This window comes from Coenobita brevimanus, chromosome 71, assembly GCF_032717465.1.
Source record: "Coenobita brevimanus isolate Jiangsu-jjx chromosome 71, ASM3271746v2, whole genome shotgun sequence".
NCBI lineage: Eukaryota > Metazoa > Arthropoda > Malacostraca > Decapoda > Coenobitidae > Coenobita > Coenobita brevimanus.
Window position 1 is genome coordinate 22,810,262 of NC_137024.1, and position 17,239 is coordinate 22,827,500.

General features: G+C 43.3%; 1 protein-coding gene across 1 annotated transcript in view; it reads left to right on the forward strand.

Annotated features, from left to right (window-relative positions):
* Positions 1–17,239, forward strand: part of LOC145406702 (ankyrin repeat domain-containing protein 16-like) — a 437,213-nt gene that overhangs the window by 16,273 nt on the left and 403,701 nt on the right. Inside the window, exon 3 of the mRNA XM_080277804.1 lies at positions 13,210–13,358. Coding sequence (XP_080133930.1) covers positions 13,210–13,358 — 149 coding nt within the window. The remainder of the gene's footprint in view (positions 1–13,209; positions 13,359–17,239) is intronic.

The following is a 17,239-nucleotide window of genomic DNA, read 5'->3' on the forward strand; positions in this document are numbered from 1 at the left end:
CTCCAACATACTTGATCTCTTCCTTACAACTAATCCTTCTGCTTACACTGTTAATCTTTTCTCTCCGTTGGGCTCCTCCGATCACAACCTTATCACCTTAACCTGTCCTATCGCTCCAGTACGGCCTGCGGATCCTCCAAAAAAACGTCGTCTGTGGCATTTTGGAGCTGCGGATTGGGAGGCCCTCGGGCAGTACTTCTTTGATTTTCCCTGGAATGATTATTGCTTCCATGGCCGGGAGCCATCTGAGTGTGCCTTGCGCATTGCGGAGGTTATTCTCTCGGGCATGGAAGCATACAATCCTTTCTCATATCCATTGACTAATGCATGAAAGTCTTGGTTTAATCACGCTTGTTCTAATGCTGTGCGCAACAAGGAGAGAGCCTGTAAAAGGTACCGGAGCCAACCTACCCCTGAATCACATCTTTTATACATTTCTGCCCGGAATCGTGCTAAGTCTGTTCTTCGCTCTGCTAAAAATAATTTCGTCTGTACAAAATGCTCTCAACTCTCTAACTCGAACTCTTCTCGCTGCTTCTGGCACCTTGCCAAAAACCTTTCTAACAACTTTACCTCATCATCCTTCCCTCCTCTTTTCTACTCTGATGGCTCTGTAGCTATTTCTTCTACTGATAAAGCAGATCTCTTGGCTCAGACTTTCTCCTCCAATTCCACCTTAGACGATTCCGGTGCTGTTCCTCCATCACTTCCCCCCTCTGACTTCCTCATGGTTAACATTAAAATTTCTTCAGCTGATGTATTTTCTGTCATTGCTGGCCTCAGTACTAATAAGGCATATGGGCCTGATGGAGTCCCTCCTGTTGTTCTCAAGAACTGTGCTTCTGTGCTTACACCCTGCCTAGGCAAACTCTTTCGCCTTTGTCTGTCAACTTGTACCTTTCCTTCTTGCTGGATGTTTGCTCTCATTCAGCCGGTCCCAAAGAAGGGTGACCATTCCCAACCCTCTAACTATCGTCCAATTGCTTTAACATCCTGTATCTCAAAAGTTTTTGAGTCTATTCTTAATAGAATAATTTTAAAGCATCTTTCCTATCACAACCTTCTTTTTGATCATCAGTATGGGTTCCGTCAGGGACGCTCCACAGGCAATCTTCTCACCTACCTTTCAGACTCCTGGTCATCCTTCTTTCGGGACTTTGGCGAAAGCTTTGCCATTGCACTTGACATCTCAAGGGCTTTCGATCGAGTCTGGCATAAATCTTTAATTTCCAAACTGCCCTCTTACAGTTTATATCCTTCTATCTGTGCCTTCATCTCTAGCTTTCTTTCTGGTTGTTCTATAGCAGCTGTTGTAGACGGCTATCGTTCTTCTCCTAGATCTATTAACAGTGGTGTTCCTCAGGGCTCTGTCCTATCTCCAGCTCTCTTCCTTTTATTCATCAATGACCTTCTAAGCTGTACATCTAACCCTATCCACTTATACACTGATGACTCCACCCTTCACCTTTCCATTCGATTCCCACAATGTCCATCTCAGCAGTTACTTCAACAGGCAAGGGATGAGGCTATGGCACACCTAATGTCTGGCTTGGCTCGTGTCTCTGACTGGGGTAAAAATAATCTGGTTGTTTTTAATGCATCAAAGACTCAGTTTTTGCACCTATCAACCTGACAAAATCTTCCACAGATATACCCACTTATGTTTAATAATACTCAGCTTAATCCTGGATCATCGTTGAACATGCTTGGGGTTTCATTTGCTTGAGACTTGTCTTGGAAAGATCATATTACATCACTTGTAAAATCTGCTTCCAAGGGATTGGGTGTGCTAAGCCGACTCCGTTCCTTCTTTGCCCCTGCACAATTGTTGACTCTATACAGGGGTTTTATCCGCCCCTGTTTGGAGTACAACTCTCATGTGTGGGGAGGCTCCCCACATACAGTTCTTCTCAATGGGGTGGAGTCAAAGGCTTTTCGTCTCATTAACTCTCCCCCTCTTACTGACTCCCTTCAACCTCTGTCTCTTCGCCACAATGTTGCATCTTTATCTCTTTTCTATCGCTGTTCCTCTGAACTGTCTGCATGCATTCCTCCACTTCTACGATGATCGGGTAGCACCCGTCTAGCAGCAAACTCTCACCCCTTTTCTGTCCAACTGTCTAATGCAAGAGTTAACCGTTACTCCCAGTCCTTCATTTATGCAACAGGTCAACTCTGGAACTGTCTCTGTATGTCTGTATTTCCTGCTTCCTACGATCTCCAGTCTTTCAAATGCAGTTTGTCAAGGCATCTCAAAATAAATGGATCTTGAATTTGGCTCTCTCTTGTATTTTGTTTTTCTCTTGGAAGGAACAGTTTTGCGGGCTCATTGCCTTTGGTTCCTTCTTCCCCACATAAAAAAAAAAAAAAAAAAAAATTGTAGTGTTGGAGTGGCTTTGGATGTGTGTGTGTAGTCTGTGAACCAAGTATAATCGGTCCTCCCAAGCCGACTGGGTGCAAGCATACTTTATAGTAAGTGACACTGGTTCAACCACAGCACCCCTTTTGTCTGCCAATGCAGTATGTGGTCAGGTGAACACTCCCAAAGTTTATTACCCTGGCAGGGCTTGAACCCTGTTTCACCCGTGTACGAATCGCACACTCTACCACTGTACCATAGAGGCTCCATATATATATATATATATATATATATATATAGATAGATAGATAGATAGATATTATATATATATAGAGAGAGAGAGAGAGAGAGAGATATTATATGTATATATATATATATATATATATATATATATATATATATATATGTATATGGTGGAATCTCAAATTTTGAGAGTTTAGAATTCAATGAATCAAATTTCAATGCATTTTGGAGTGGTCTGTCTACCCTACTTTTCGATCCAAAGTCGCGTATTTCGATGCTCTTCGGGTCAGACTCCAACCAAAACAAGCAAAGATAATATTTTTGATGTGAACCAAAATGCTAGAAGTGAAGGAAAATTATAAGAAAAAGTATGAACCTAACCTAATATCGTATGGGACATGTGCTCTCAGGGCCAGACTCCAACCAAAACAAGCAAAGATAATATTGTTATGAAGGGGGATTTGCCAGTTAGGTGCTCGAGAAGTTTCTCGGTGTTTCGTGTACAGTAGTTCCCTTATCGGTACGAGTCAGAGTTGCCCGTTAGCCTGCTGTTTGTGAGTGTAGTTATTTCGTAAGTTATGCATTTATTTAATGTGCTTTTTCTCAATAATGTTTTATTTAAATGACTGCTTGTTAAATTATGTAGTTTAAGTTTGTATGGTAAATGATTTAGAGTGCTATGTAATGTGAGACAACTCTGCATGTTTTGATGTGTCTGAGTTGGCAGCTGTTGCCCATCTAGAGTATACTCGTAAAATGTAGACGTTTCAAGAGTAATGCAAGCTTATATAAGATGGAGTAGAGATTATTACAAGTTAAGTTGGGTGTCAAGTTAGTCTGTGTGAAGTGCAGTCAGTTTGTTACTTTCGGTACTTGTAAAAACAGTGGCAAACAGTGACGAGTTATTGAAGTTTGTATATCACTGGAACTTAAGAAGACAGTGAAGTGTATTAAGGGTAATTACTGTCAGTGAAGATTATTTTCACAACTTGTGTAATAAATGAAGTGTTGGCAAGCATTAAGTGTACTAACAGTGAAGTGTCATTAAGCATTAAGTGTAATAGCAGTTAGTAAAGTGTGTACACTCAATCCTTGTAAATTGCGACAATTTGGGTCTAGACCACTGCTGTGATTTACGAATTTTGTGATTTATGAATAATAACTCTTATGTGAAAAATTAATTTGGGTCTGGACTTTGGCCAACCTGCCCCCACAGCACCCTACCTACACCTGTCTAGGCACCATCAAACACAAACATACAAATTTAGGAATATTCAGTGCATGTATTAAATAGAAATAAGCCATGTTAAGAGATCTCACCTTAATCCTATGACGAAATTGCTTAAATGAATGGAGTGGGGTGGTGTTGGGAAGAACTTAGAACCTCTCAGCACTTGTTCTTCCCAAACTCTTTCGCCAGCTTTTGAAAACTTCTCCCCCCTCTCAACACGACGAATGATCTCCAAAAGTTGACTGTACAACAACTGCGGCAGCTTCTTGACGCCATGCTGCTTAGAGTGCTTCATCGGGGGGTCAGGAGGGGCCATGGCAGGTAGGAGGTGGGGGAAAGTTGCACAGAAAAGGTAGATAACTCTCGTACTCCACAGTGACGGTCTGTTGTGTGTGGACTGGCGTGACAAGAACAACAACAACATGGCGGCATTAGTATGCACATTTGCCACCAGGGACGCTCGGTGATTGGTTGTTGGGTCGCAATTTTCAGTTTGAATGCCGTGGTTTACGGTTCTCCTCGGAAAAGGCCCACTTGGGTGCCTAGGTCCGCGATTTTCGTGACTTAACAGTGATTGAAGGTTGCTGGCAGTCTGACGGCCTCCTAGCTGTGATTTAGAAATCATGATTTATGAACACACGATTTACAAGGATTGAGTGTAAAGCTCCAATGCTTGTGAGAACAGTGAAATTGAAAAGCATTAAGTGGAATTACTTGGAAAAAAAAACAGTGAACTTTAAGGAGCCAGTGTTTATTTTTGCCTCAGCTGATCTTGCGTACTGTACACCTAAGGCTGACCATAGGAAGAACAACTCATCGGGCAACGTCCTTCCTGTACTGTATTACTGCTGTTGGAGGCTGTGGCAGTGTGGGGACAGGGACGTAACAATAGCTTTGATGCGAACCAAAATGCTAGAAGTGAAGGAAAATTATAAGAAAAAGTATTAGCCTAACCTAATATCGGATGTGACACGTGCTTTCAGGGCCAGACTCCAACCAAAACAAGCAAAGATAATATTTTTGATGCAAACCAAAATGCTAGAAGTGAAGGAAAATTATTAGAAAAAGTATGAGCCTAACCTAATATCATATGTGACATGTGCTCTCAGGGCCAGACTCCAACCAAAACAAGCAAAGATAATATTTTTGATGCAAACCAAAATGCTAGAAGTGAAGGAAAATTATGAGAAAAAGTATGAGCCTAACCTAATACCGTATGTGACATGTGTCAAGAAGAGAATGAAAATCAGCATCATTTATTCATACAGTACATGAAGCATACGATGATATGGTTCTGAGACAACTCACCGTCAAGTCAATTTGCCCATCAGATAATTCCCCGTCAAAACATGGACGATTTCCCGTCAGGACAATTCGCACCCTGGACGATTCCCTGTCATTTTATAAATATCTATCTATCTATCAATTGCCAGACGCCATAATCCCGTAAGGGATGGCCATTTGACTTTGAGTTATTTGTTTTACGGGGAGGGGCACTAACCCTCCACCAGCCCACTTGCTGACACATAGGGAGCACGTATGAGTTGGTTATATGGTTACCACCCAGCGCTGTAAATGGTTTCTTGGCTTACAGGAAACCATTTGGCTTGTCACTCAATGTAAAGCCACCTGTAAAGGAAAGAAAAGCAATAAGTGACAAGAGAGATGGGAGAAATAGGAAGAGAGGACGACAGGCACAGAAAAAGAATGATAAAGGCTAAGGAAGAAGTAGGCAGCACTACATCAAGTGAGTGGATACTTATTATTAATTAATCAGTACTTTAATAACTCGAAGATATAACAAGAGAAATTAGAGGAAGAGAATCAATAGGAGAAATATTAAAACAAAATGAATTACAGGTGGTAGCAAATACTGTACAGTAGGCAGAATACTGAAACGAAGAGAAGTACAGTAATTATGAATATAAGGAGCAACATAGAAATGAACAATAAAGACTGCGAAAAAAAAAAAAGTCATGCTGTTTAAGGACAAATGCTCCTGGATGGGAGTAGGCACCAACGACAACAAGCCATGTGCAAGGCCATCTTGCGACTGTCCTGCCAGCAGCCAGCCCTCTAAGCCAAGTGCTGCACTTTCAACCTGTACCTTCTATATGAGAATGAAAGACTGACTAAGAGGGTGTATGTAGGTGAGGTGGAGGGAGGGAGAGGGAGGGGTAGACCGAGGATGAGGTGGAGGGATGGAGTTGAGAGGTATATGAGGGAGGGGGGGGTGAGTTGGGGGGAGGGTAGTCAAATGGTGGGTGACAGAGTGACTTGGAGGCGTTTTGTCTGCAGCCACCCTTTGCGGGATTAGGGCATCGGGCTATAGATAGATAGACCTTCTATATGTGGACATGCATTTCACTGCAATTTAGTTGTATGTATTTTCTTTGTATTTTCGTTGCAACTTACCTGTTTCAAAATGGCAAGCAAGAGTGGTTCTTCGGGTAGCAGTGGTAATGGACGAGAGCAGCCTGGCACCTCTAACTCTTTGCAGCCAAAGGAGAAATGGCAATACAGGAAAGGGCAGAAATACACCAAGTATACACTTGCTGACATTATGGCAATACAATGCAGAACTACAGTTACTTAACCACAATTATAGTTCATAAAGTTTACAGGGGGTGTGGGCAAAAAATCATGATTTTAGGTAGTTAGGTTTGGAGGCCTCGGACCCAAACTAATTTTTCCCATAAGAAGTTCAATTTAAATTTCTATGTTTTCAGTTTTGATGCGGTTTTTTGGTACATATCCTCATCTAAATTTGAGAATCCTATCTATCTATCTATCTGTTGCCAGACGCCTCAATCCCATTCGGGGTGGCCACAAACAAATCGCCTCCACGTCGCCCTGTCCCCCGCCATTTCACTGCCCCGCTCCCAACTCACACCCCTGTCTCTCATAAACCTCTCCACCCCATCCCTCCATCTCATCCTCGGCCTCCTCCTCCCTCTTCCCCCCTCCACCTCACTCACATACACTCTCTTCGCCAGTCTTTCACCCTCAATCCTCTCCACATGGCCAAACCACCTCAGTGTATTCCTCCTAACACTTCCTACCATATCCACATCCACACCACAACGCTCCTTTATATCCTCATTTGTCAGCCTGTCTCTCCATGTGACTCCACAGGCTTCTCTTAAATAACTCATTTCCACTGCTCTCACTCTTGACTTGTGTCCTTCCAGCAACATCCAAGCTTCACTTCCACATGTTAGAGTTGGTATCACAATACTGTCATGTAGTTACTTTTTCACTGCCATGCTCACTTCCCTGCTTCTTGTCACTGCTTTCAAGGAACCAGCAACCATTCTTCCCTGCTGTATCCTTTCAATCACTTCACCCTCCAAACCTCCATCCTTACTCATCACACTACCCAAGTACTTAAACGTACTCATATTTTCCAATTCCTCACCATCCAATCTCGCTGTACATTCACTGACTTCACCTCTCTCAAAGACCATCACTTTACTCTTCCCTACATTCACCTTTAGATTCCGTTTCTTACACATCCACCAAGCCTTGCAGCTCTCCTTATATATATGAGTGTGTTGTCCCAGATGATTGGCTGAAGAGTGTAATTGTACATATGTATAAAGGGAAGGGTGATGCCATGGATAGAGGAAATTATAGAGGTATAAAGCTCTTAGACCAGATAATGAAGGTAACGGAGAGAGTTCTAGAAGGTATGATTAGAGAAAGAGTGAATATTGATGAGATGTAATTTGGGTTTATGTCAGGCAGGGGGACCACTGATGCCATATTCATTGTTTGACAGCTTCAGGATAAATATATTGGGAAGAAAAGGGATCTGTGTTTTGTTTTTGTTGATTTGGAAATGGCCTTTGACAGAGTCCCTAGAGAGGTGGTGAAGTGGGCAATGAGAAAGCTTGGCTTGGAGGAGTGGCTGGTTAGGGTGGTTATGGCCATGTATGTGGGTGCTCGCACCCAGGTAAGAATGAATGGAGATTTGAGTGATGAGTTTTCCGTGAATGTTGGTGTGCATCAGGGGTCAGTTTTGAGCCCCTTGTTTATCATGGTACTTGAAGCCCTCTCACAGGACTTTAGAAACTGACTCCCGTGGGAGATGTTGTATGCTGATGATTTGGTGTCGATTGCAGAGAACGAAAGGGAGGCAGAGGAAAGATTTAGGAAGTGGAGAGATGGTATGGGGCATAAGGGCTTAAGGGTAAATCCAGATAAAACAAAAGTGATGATATCTAGGATTGGTGGCAGTACTGTCAAAGACGAGGGAGAGTGGCCATGTGCGGTTTGCCACAAGGGCGTGGGAAGTAATTCCATCTTGTGTAATGTTTGTGATAAATGCGTGCACAAGAGAGGTAGTGGTATCAGAGATAGACTGCGAGATAATGCTGATTTTATGTGTGTGGCGTGTCGGGGAGAGCAGGTGGAGATTGTCAGGCGTGAAAGGGTTGAACTTGCTGGTGAGTCTCTTGAGTATGTGGAAGAGTTTTGTTATTTGGAAGACATATTGTGTGCTGGAGGTGGCGCTGGAGCTAGCTCTGTTGCTAGGGTGAGAAGTGGTTGGAAGAAGTTCAGGGAGCTGTTGCCTCTCCTGACATTGAGAGGACTCTCCTTACGTGCTAAAGGGTCTTTGTATGAAGCATGTGTTAGGAGTGTAATACTGTATGGTAGTGAAACTTTGGGCAGTAAAGGAGGAGGATAGCCACAGGCTTAGACGTACAGAAATGTCAATGATTAGGTGGATGTACAGTGCATCCCTGCGTGTAAGGCCTGGGGAGCTGGGTTTACCATGGAAGAGTTGAGAGGTAGGATGGGACTGGAGTGTATTGGTGTTGTGATGAGGAGAGGTAGGTTGAGATGGTTTGGGCATGTGGAGAGGATGGGGGATGATAATTGGGTGTAGGTGAGAAGTGTTAATACTGGGGGTGGGGTTGTGAGGGGTAGACCGAGAAAGACGTGGGATGAGGTCATTAAGTTTTTTTTTTTTTTTTTTTTTTTTTTTTTTTTTGTGAGGAAGAAGGAACCAAAGGCCACGAGCCCGGAATAACTGTTCCCTCCAACAGAAAAACAAAATACAAGAGAGAGCCAAATTCAAGATCCGATCATTTTGAGATGCCTGGACACACTGCGTTTGAAAGACTGGAGATCATAGGAAGCAGGAAATACAGACAGAGGAAGACAGTTCCAGAGTTGACCTGTTGCATAAATGAAGGACTGGGAGTAACGGTTAACTTTTGCATTAGAGAGTTGGAGTTAAGGGACTGAACAGGGAGGCTGCAATAGATCGTGCAGCATGGAGGGCCGCCATTAGATGACCAAGGCCGACGCATACAAGCATGTTGGAGCCTTCAAAAACGAAAATGAAAATGAAAGTCCCGAAAGGAGGATGACCAAAAGTGTGAAAAGCAGGTGAGATTATCACCAATGGAGCATCCCTGATAGAACCCATACTGATGATTAGAAGGAAGGTTGTGATAGGAAAGATGCTTTACAATTTTTATTTGTTAAGAATAGACTCGAAAACTTTTCAGACACAGGTTGTTAATGCAATAGAGTGATAGTTAGAGGGTTGGGAATGGTCACCCTTCCTTGGGACAGGCTGAATGAAAGCAAACTTCCAGCAGGAAGGAAAGATACAAGTTGATAGACAAAGGCAGAAGAGTGTACCTAGGCAGGGTGTAAACACAGTTCTTGAGAACAACAGGAGGGACCCCATCAGGCCCATATGCCAGTGATGGCAGAAAATATATCAGTTGAAGAAATTTTAGTGTCAGCCATGAGGAAGTCAGAAGGGGGAAGTGATGAAGGGAGAGCACCGGAATCGCCTAAGATGGAATTGCAGGAGGAAGTCTGAGCGAAGAGATCTGTTTTATCAGTAGAAGAAATAGCTACTCAGCCATCATAGTAGAAAAGAGGAGGAAAGGATGATGAGATAAAGTTGTTAGAAAGGCTTTTGGCGAGGTGCCAGAAGGGGCAGGAAGAATTCAAGTAGGAGAGTTCAGAGCATTTAGTATGGATGAAATTATTTTTAGCAGAGCGAAGAACACACTTACCACGATTCTGGGCAGAGACATAATAATGATGAGATTCAAGGGTGGGTTGGCTCCAGTACCTTTTGTAGGTCTTCTTGTTGTGGACAGCATTAGAACAAATATGATTAAGCCAAGGTTATTCTGCATTAGTCAAAGGCTATAAGAAAGGAACGTATGCTCCCATGTCTAAGAGAATGACCTCCGTAATGCACATTGCACACCCGGATGGCTTTTGGCCATGGAAGCAATAATCATTCCAGGGAAAATCAAAGAGGTACTGCCTGAGGGCCTCCCAACCAGCAGCTCCAAAGTGCCACAACTGATGTTTCTTTGGAGGGTCACAGGCTGTACTGGAACAATAGGACAGGTTAAGGCGATAAGGTTGTGACTGGAGGAGCCCAACAGAGAGGAAAGATTAACATTGTAAGCAGAAAGATTAGACGTAAGGAAGAGATCAAGTATGTTGGAACTCCAAGGCGGTCAGGGATACGAGTCGGGTGCTACAGAAGCAGCTGTAGGTCATTAAGGATAGAAAAGATGTAGGCTTGTTCACCTGGTGGATCGGTGAAAGGAGAGGAGAACTAGAGATGGTGGCGAACATTGAAATCTCCTAGAATGGAGATTTCAGACACCTTAGTCCCATAAGGGGTGGCCACAAATAAATCACCTCCATGTTGCTCTGTCCCCTGCCATTTCATTGCCCTGCTCCCAGCTCACACCCCTCTCTCTCATATACCTCTCCACTTCATCCCTCCATTTCATCCTTGGCCTCCCCCTCCCTCTGCCCCCCTCCACCTCACTCACATACACTTTCCTCGTCAGTCTCTTGCTCTCCATCCTCTCCACATATCCAAACCACTTCAGTGTGTTTCTCCTAACTTTTTGTGTCACATCCACATCTACTCCACAAAGCTCCTTCACTTCCTCATTTGTCAGTCTGTCTCTCCATTTGACTTCACAGGCTCCTCTCAAGTAACTAATTTCCACTGCTGATACTCTTGACTTCTGTCCCTCCAACAAGGTCCAAGCTTCACTTCCATACATTAGAGTTGGTATCACAATACTGTCATGTAGTAGCTTTTTTATTTCCATGCTCACTTTCCTGTTTCTTATCACTGCTTTCAAGGAACCAGCAACCTTTCTTTCCTGCTGCACCCTTTCAGGCACTTCACCCTGTAAACTTCCATCCTTACACATCACACTACCTAAGTACTTAAATGCACTCATATTTTCCATTTCCTCCTCATCCAGCCTTGCTGTACAGTCACTGACTTCACCTCTTTCGAAGACCAAAACTTTACTCTTCCCTACATTCACCATTAGGTTCCGTTTCTTACACACTCTCGCAAACTCATCCACCATGCCTTGCAGCTCCCCTTCATCTTTACACAGTATCATCCGCAAACAACAGTATAGGTAGTTTCCAAACACTGCCCTCTCTCACAAGGGCTGCTCCAACATCCACTGTCCTACCTTGTATCTCTTTTATAACCCCATTCATATACATAGAAGTAAGATAGTCAAAGAATTGTTCATGTCAGTAGAATTAGGGGATAAGTAAAAAGCACAGATATATTTGGTTGGCGAATGACAGGAAAGCCAAAGCCAGAGAGTAGAGAATTTAGAAGAATCAAGTTCAGGAAGACGAGAGCAAGATAAGTCATTGCGTACAGATACACAACAGCCACCTTTGGCTTTGAAATGAGTATAGAGAAAGTAGGAGGATACAGAGAAGGGTTTGCTATCAGTTGCATCAAACAGCTGAGTCCCAGTTAGGAAGAGAAGGTGAGATTTAGAGGCAGGAAGGTGGTACGCAATAGAGAGAAAGTAAGAGGAAAGGTCGTGAATGATGCAGAAATGAAGAAGTGAGTCAGACAGTGGTTCCAGACATCTCGCTGGGTCATCACCGGGAGAGGGGTGGATGGTGGTGGCATTTATGGTCCTCCCCCATGGGGACTCCGAGGCTTGATTATGAGACACCATTTGGTTGAATTTTGAATAGGAAGTGTAGTCTGCAAAAAAAAATATATATATCTGAGCGAATATGAAGGAGGGAGGAGGCAGGTAGGCCAAGAAGAAGGTGGAGAGATATGGTGGATGAATGTGTGAGGAATAGAGGTTAGGAAGTCAGTGAGGCTAGGGAACTGACAAGAGATCGTGCTGGCTGGATGAATGTTGTGATGACAAGTGCATGATCAGAGATTTGGCACCCCTTTTTAACATGGCAGTGTCCGGATTGACTGAATCGGATATGTTTATGTGAAGCTACAGACCGTGTTGAATGCTTTGGGCGTATCTGATAAAGCCAGGATTCCGGGGGCTTGAATCAGTGAATGGAAGTGTGGCCCATTGGATTGGGCAAATTTGGGCTGTCTGGACATTGCTACTCCTCACCTTGCCCTAGGATGGGATAGGAGGTCCGGATGATGAAGATGATGATGATGATGATGAAGTGTAGTGTGTAATGTGAATGTAGTTTGGTGTTGACAGTTGAAGAAAATTGTATTGCTTAAATGTACAGAGATGATGATAATTAGATGGATATGGTATGTAGTGCATCGTTGAATGATGGGCCTGGAAGGGTTAGGGTTGCAAATGTAGAGTTGACAGGAAGGTTGGGACATGAATGTATTAGTATTGTGATGAGAAGGGGTAGTCTGAGATGGTTTGGGCATGTGGAAAGGATGTAGAATGACAAGTGGGGGTGCAGAGGGTGAGAGATGTTGAGAGTATAGTTGTGAGAGGCCGACTGAAAAATACCTTGGACAGAGTCATAGAATATGACCTTAGGGATATGGGATTGAGCAGAGAGGCTGCTAGAGATCAAGCAGCATAGAAAGCCACCATCAGGTGACCAATGCCAATGCAGTCAAGAATGTTGGAGCATACATAAATGAACGAATAAAAGAAAAAATCGGGGAATTTTACAATGAGTGACAAGCCAAATGGTTTCCTGTAAGTCAGGAAGCCACTTACTACACAGGTGAAGAACATGTGTTCCCTGCATGTTGTGGAACTGATATAGAGGGTTTATAGCAGACTAGTGCCACTCCCCCGCCCACACACACACAAAAAAGAAAGAAATACCCTGGATTTGGATGTATCAACAGTTGACATTTAATGACCAGAAAAAAAGACAGTCTGGTGAAAAATACATGGATTGTAAGCAGCATGAATGATGAAAAGAAAGAAAGAAAGAGATATTATGCAATTGCCTGAGTATGCAGAAGTATTTTATGTGGGATGATCGAGACCAGATGCAAAAATGGATACAGTACTGTATATGTGGGTTGACTGAGGCCAGCTGGAAAAGTCAATTGTATTGTTAATGACTGTTAACAGTAGTTGTGGTACAGGATGTGGTGAATGCGGTACATCGGAGTGATCTGGCATGGTTGCAACAACACACACAGGGTAATGTGGCATTGTGGGACTGTCGGCACACCAAGACCGGGGACACACTGCTGCATGTTGCTGCGACCATTGATTGTCTGCCTGTTATGAGGTGGGTAAAATATCATATGTAAGGAGTGTCATCATCATTGTCTTTATCATCAGTAGCATCACCATTGTTGTCATTGTCATCAAGGCCTTTGTTTTGTCATCATTACTGTCATTCATTTTCCCATTGGGTAGAATCAGCCAGATTATTCATACATTCTTCTTACAGTGTTGTAGACCAGAATCCTGCTGAAACACTTCACTCCTGTAACAAATTTCATATTCTATAATGGCTGTCACCAGATTATTTTATTAACTTATGAAGAACTTCTAAGAGTGTTGGAGTTAGTTAAAGCCACCTATTGCCTCTAGTTTCAGATGTCTCCCTGAAACTTAATATAATTTGCCATTGGTAACGAAATTATGGTAAAAATGATTTAATCAGATTTTACGGGGTTAATGATTGCCAATAACCCCTTATTTACAATAGTGTCTTTAATTCTATTCCAGGTAACTCTGGAGTGTTTTATTCAGCTTAGGATTTTTGAGTTAGAGAGGTAACTTACTAATTTCATGTACTCCTCCACTGCCAGGGGACTGTTCCAAGGTAAATGTACAGCAAGTGTCTAGTGATACCAAGTATCATCATCATCACCTGGACCGCCTTTCCCACCCTAGGGCTGGGTGATGAGTAGCAACATCGAGAGACAGCCAAAGTTTGCCCAATTCAATGTGCCACACTTCCATTCACTCATCATTCAAGCCTTCATAATCCTGGCTCCATCAGATAGACCCTCCAAATTTCACCACATTCTGTAGCTTCTCCTATACCTATCTGATAGAGCCAATCCAAATGCCGTCATGTTAAAAAGGGGTACCAAATCCCAGGTTATGTGCTTCTCCGAACAAAATTCATCCAGCCAGCTCAGTCTCTTGTCAGTCCTGTAGCCATACCAACTTCCATACCTCACTTCCTCACACACTCATCCCCCATATCCCTCCACCTTCTTCTTTTTTTTTTTAATGTGAGGAAGAAGGAACCAAAGGCCATGAGCCTGCAGTAACAGTTCCCCCAAGAGAAAAACAAAATACAATAGAGAGCCAAATTCAAGATCCGATCATTTCGAGATGCCTGGACACGCTGCGTTTGAAAGACAGGAGATCATAAGCAGCAGGAAAGACAGACGAAGGGAGACAGTTCCAGAGTTGACCTGTTGCATAAATGAAAGACTGGGAGTAACGATTAACTCTTGCATTAGAGAGTTGGACAGAAAAGGGATGAGAGTTTGCTGCCAGACGGGTGTTACGCGCCTGTCGTAGAGGTGGAGGAATGCATACAGACAGTTCAGAGGAGCAGTGACCATTAAAGTAGCAATAGAAAAGAGATAAAGATGCAACAGTGCGGCGAAGAGACAGAGGTTGAAGGGAGTCAGTAAGAGGAGGAGAGTTAATGAGACGAAAAGCCTTTGACTCCACCGTATTGAGAAGAGCTGTATGTGGGGAGCCTCCCCACACGAGAGTTGTACTCCACACAGGGGCGGATAAAACCCCTGTATAGAGTCAACAATTCTGTAGGGGTAAAAAAAGAGCGGAGTTGGATTAGCACACCCAATCTCTTGGAAGCAGATTTTACAAGAGATGTAATATGATCTTTCCAAGATAAGTCCCGAGTAAATGAAACCTCAACCATGTTCAAGGATGATGCAGGATCAAGCTGAATATTATTAAACATTAGTGGGTATACCTGTGGAAGATTTTTTCAGGTTGATAGGTGTAAGAACTGAGTCTTAGATGCATTAAAAACAACCAGATTATTTTTACCCCAGTCAGAGATATGAGCCAAGTCAGACATTAGGTGTGCCATAGTCTCATCCCTTGTTTGTTGAAGTAACTGCTGAGATGGGCGTTGAGGGAACCGAATGGAAAGGTGAAGGGTGGAGTCATCAGCGTATGAGTGGATAGGGTTAGATGTACAGCCTAGAAGGTCATTGATGAATAAAAGGAAGAGAGATGGTGATAGGACAGAGCCCTGAGGAACACCACTGTTGAAAGATCTAGGAGAAGAACGATGGCCGTCTACAACAGTGGCTATAGAACGACCAGAAAGGAAGCTAGCGATGAAGGCATAAATAGAAGGATAGAAACTGTAAGAGGGCAGTTTGGAAATTAAAGAATTATGCCAGACTCGATTGAAAGCCTTTGAGATATCAGGTGCAATGGCAAACCTTTTGCCAAAGTCCCGAAAGGAGGATGACCAGGAGTCTGAAAGGTAGGTGAGAAGATCGCCAGTGGAGCGTCCCTGACGGAACCCGTACTGACGATCAGAAAGAAGGTTGTGATAGGAAAGATGCCTTAAAATTTTTCTATTGAGAATTGACTCGAAAACTTTTGAAATACAGGACGTTAGAGCAATTGGACGATGGTTGGAGGGTTGGGAGTGGTCACTCTTTGTTGGGACTGGCTGAATGAGAGCAAACTTCCAGCAAGAAGGAAAGGTACAAGTTAACAGACAAAGGTGAAAGAGTTTGCCTGGGCAGGGTGTAAGCACAGAAGCACAGTTCTTGAGAACATCAGGAGGAACCCCATCAGGCCCATATGCCTTGTTAGTATTGAGGCCAGTGATGGCAGAAAATACATCAGCTGAAGAAATTTTAATGTCAGCCATGAGGAAGTCAGAGGGGGGAAGTGATGGAGGAACAGCACTGGAATAGTCTAAGGTGGAATTGGAGGAGAAAGTCTGTGTGAGGAGATCTGTTTTATCAGTAGAAGAAATAGCTACAGAACCATCAGAGTAGAAAAGAGGAGGGAAGGATGATGAGGTAAAGTTGTTAGAAAGGTTTTTGGCAAGGTGCCAGAAGGAGCGGGAAGAATTCGAGTTGGAGAGTTGAGAGCATTTAGTACGCATGAAATTATTTTTAGCGGAGCGAAGAACAGACTTAGCATGATTCCGGGCAGAAATGTATAAAAGATGTGATTCAGGGGTGGGTTGGCTCTGGTACCTTTTGTAGGCCCTCTCCTTGTTATGGACAGCATTAGAACATACGTGATTAAACCAAGGCTTTCTTGCGTTAGTCAAAGGATATGAGAAAGGAATGTATGCTTCCATGCCAGAGAGAATAACCTCCGTAATGCGCAAGGCACACTCATATGGCTCCCTGCCATGGAAGCAATTCCAGGGAAAATCAAAGAAGTACTGCCTGAGGGCTTCCCAATCCACGGCTCCAAAATGTCACAGACGACATTTCCCTAGAGGGTCAACAGGCCATACCGGAGTGATAGGACAGGTTAAGGTGATAAGGTTGTGACTGGAGGAGCCCAACGGAGAGAAAAGATTAACAGTGTAAGCAGAAGGATTAGTTGTAAGGAAGAGATCAAGTATGTTGGAGCTCTCTCCAAGGCGGTCTGGGATACGGATAGGGTGCTGTACAAGCTGCTCTAGGTCATTGAGGATAGAAAAGATGTAGGCTTGTTCACCAGGTGGATCAGTGAAAGGAGAGGAGAGCCAAAGGTGGTGGTGAACATTGAAATCTCCTAGAATGGAGATTTCAGAGAAAGGAGAAATGGATAGAATGTGTTCCATTGTAGAAGTAAGATAGTCGAAGATTTTCTGATAGTTAGTAGAATTAGGGGATAAGTAAACAGCACGGATATATTTAGTCAGAGAATGACAGGAAAGCCAAAGCCTGAGTGGAGAGAATTCAGAAGAATCAAGTTCAGGAACACAAGAGCAAGATAAGTCGTTGCATACATAAGCACAACAGCCACCTTTGGCTTTGAAATGAGTATAGAAAAAGTAGGAGGATACAGAAAAGGGTTTGCTGTCAGTTGCCTCAGACAGCTGAGTCTCAGTTAGAAAAAGAAGATGAGGTTTAGAGGAGGAGAGATGGTGCTCAACAGAGCGAAAGTTAGAGGAAAGGCCGCGAATGTTGCAGAAATGAAAAAGAA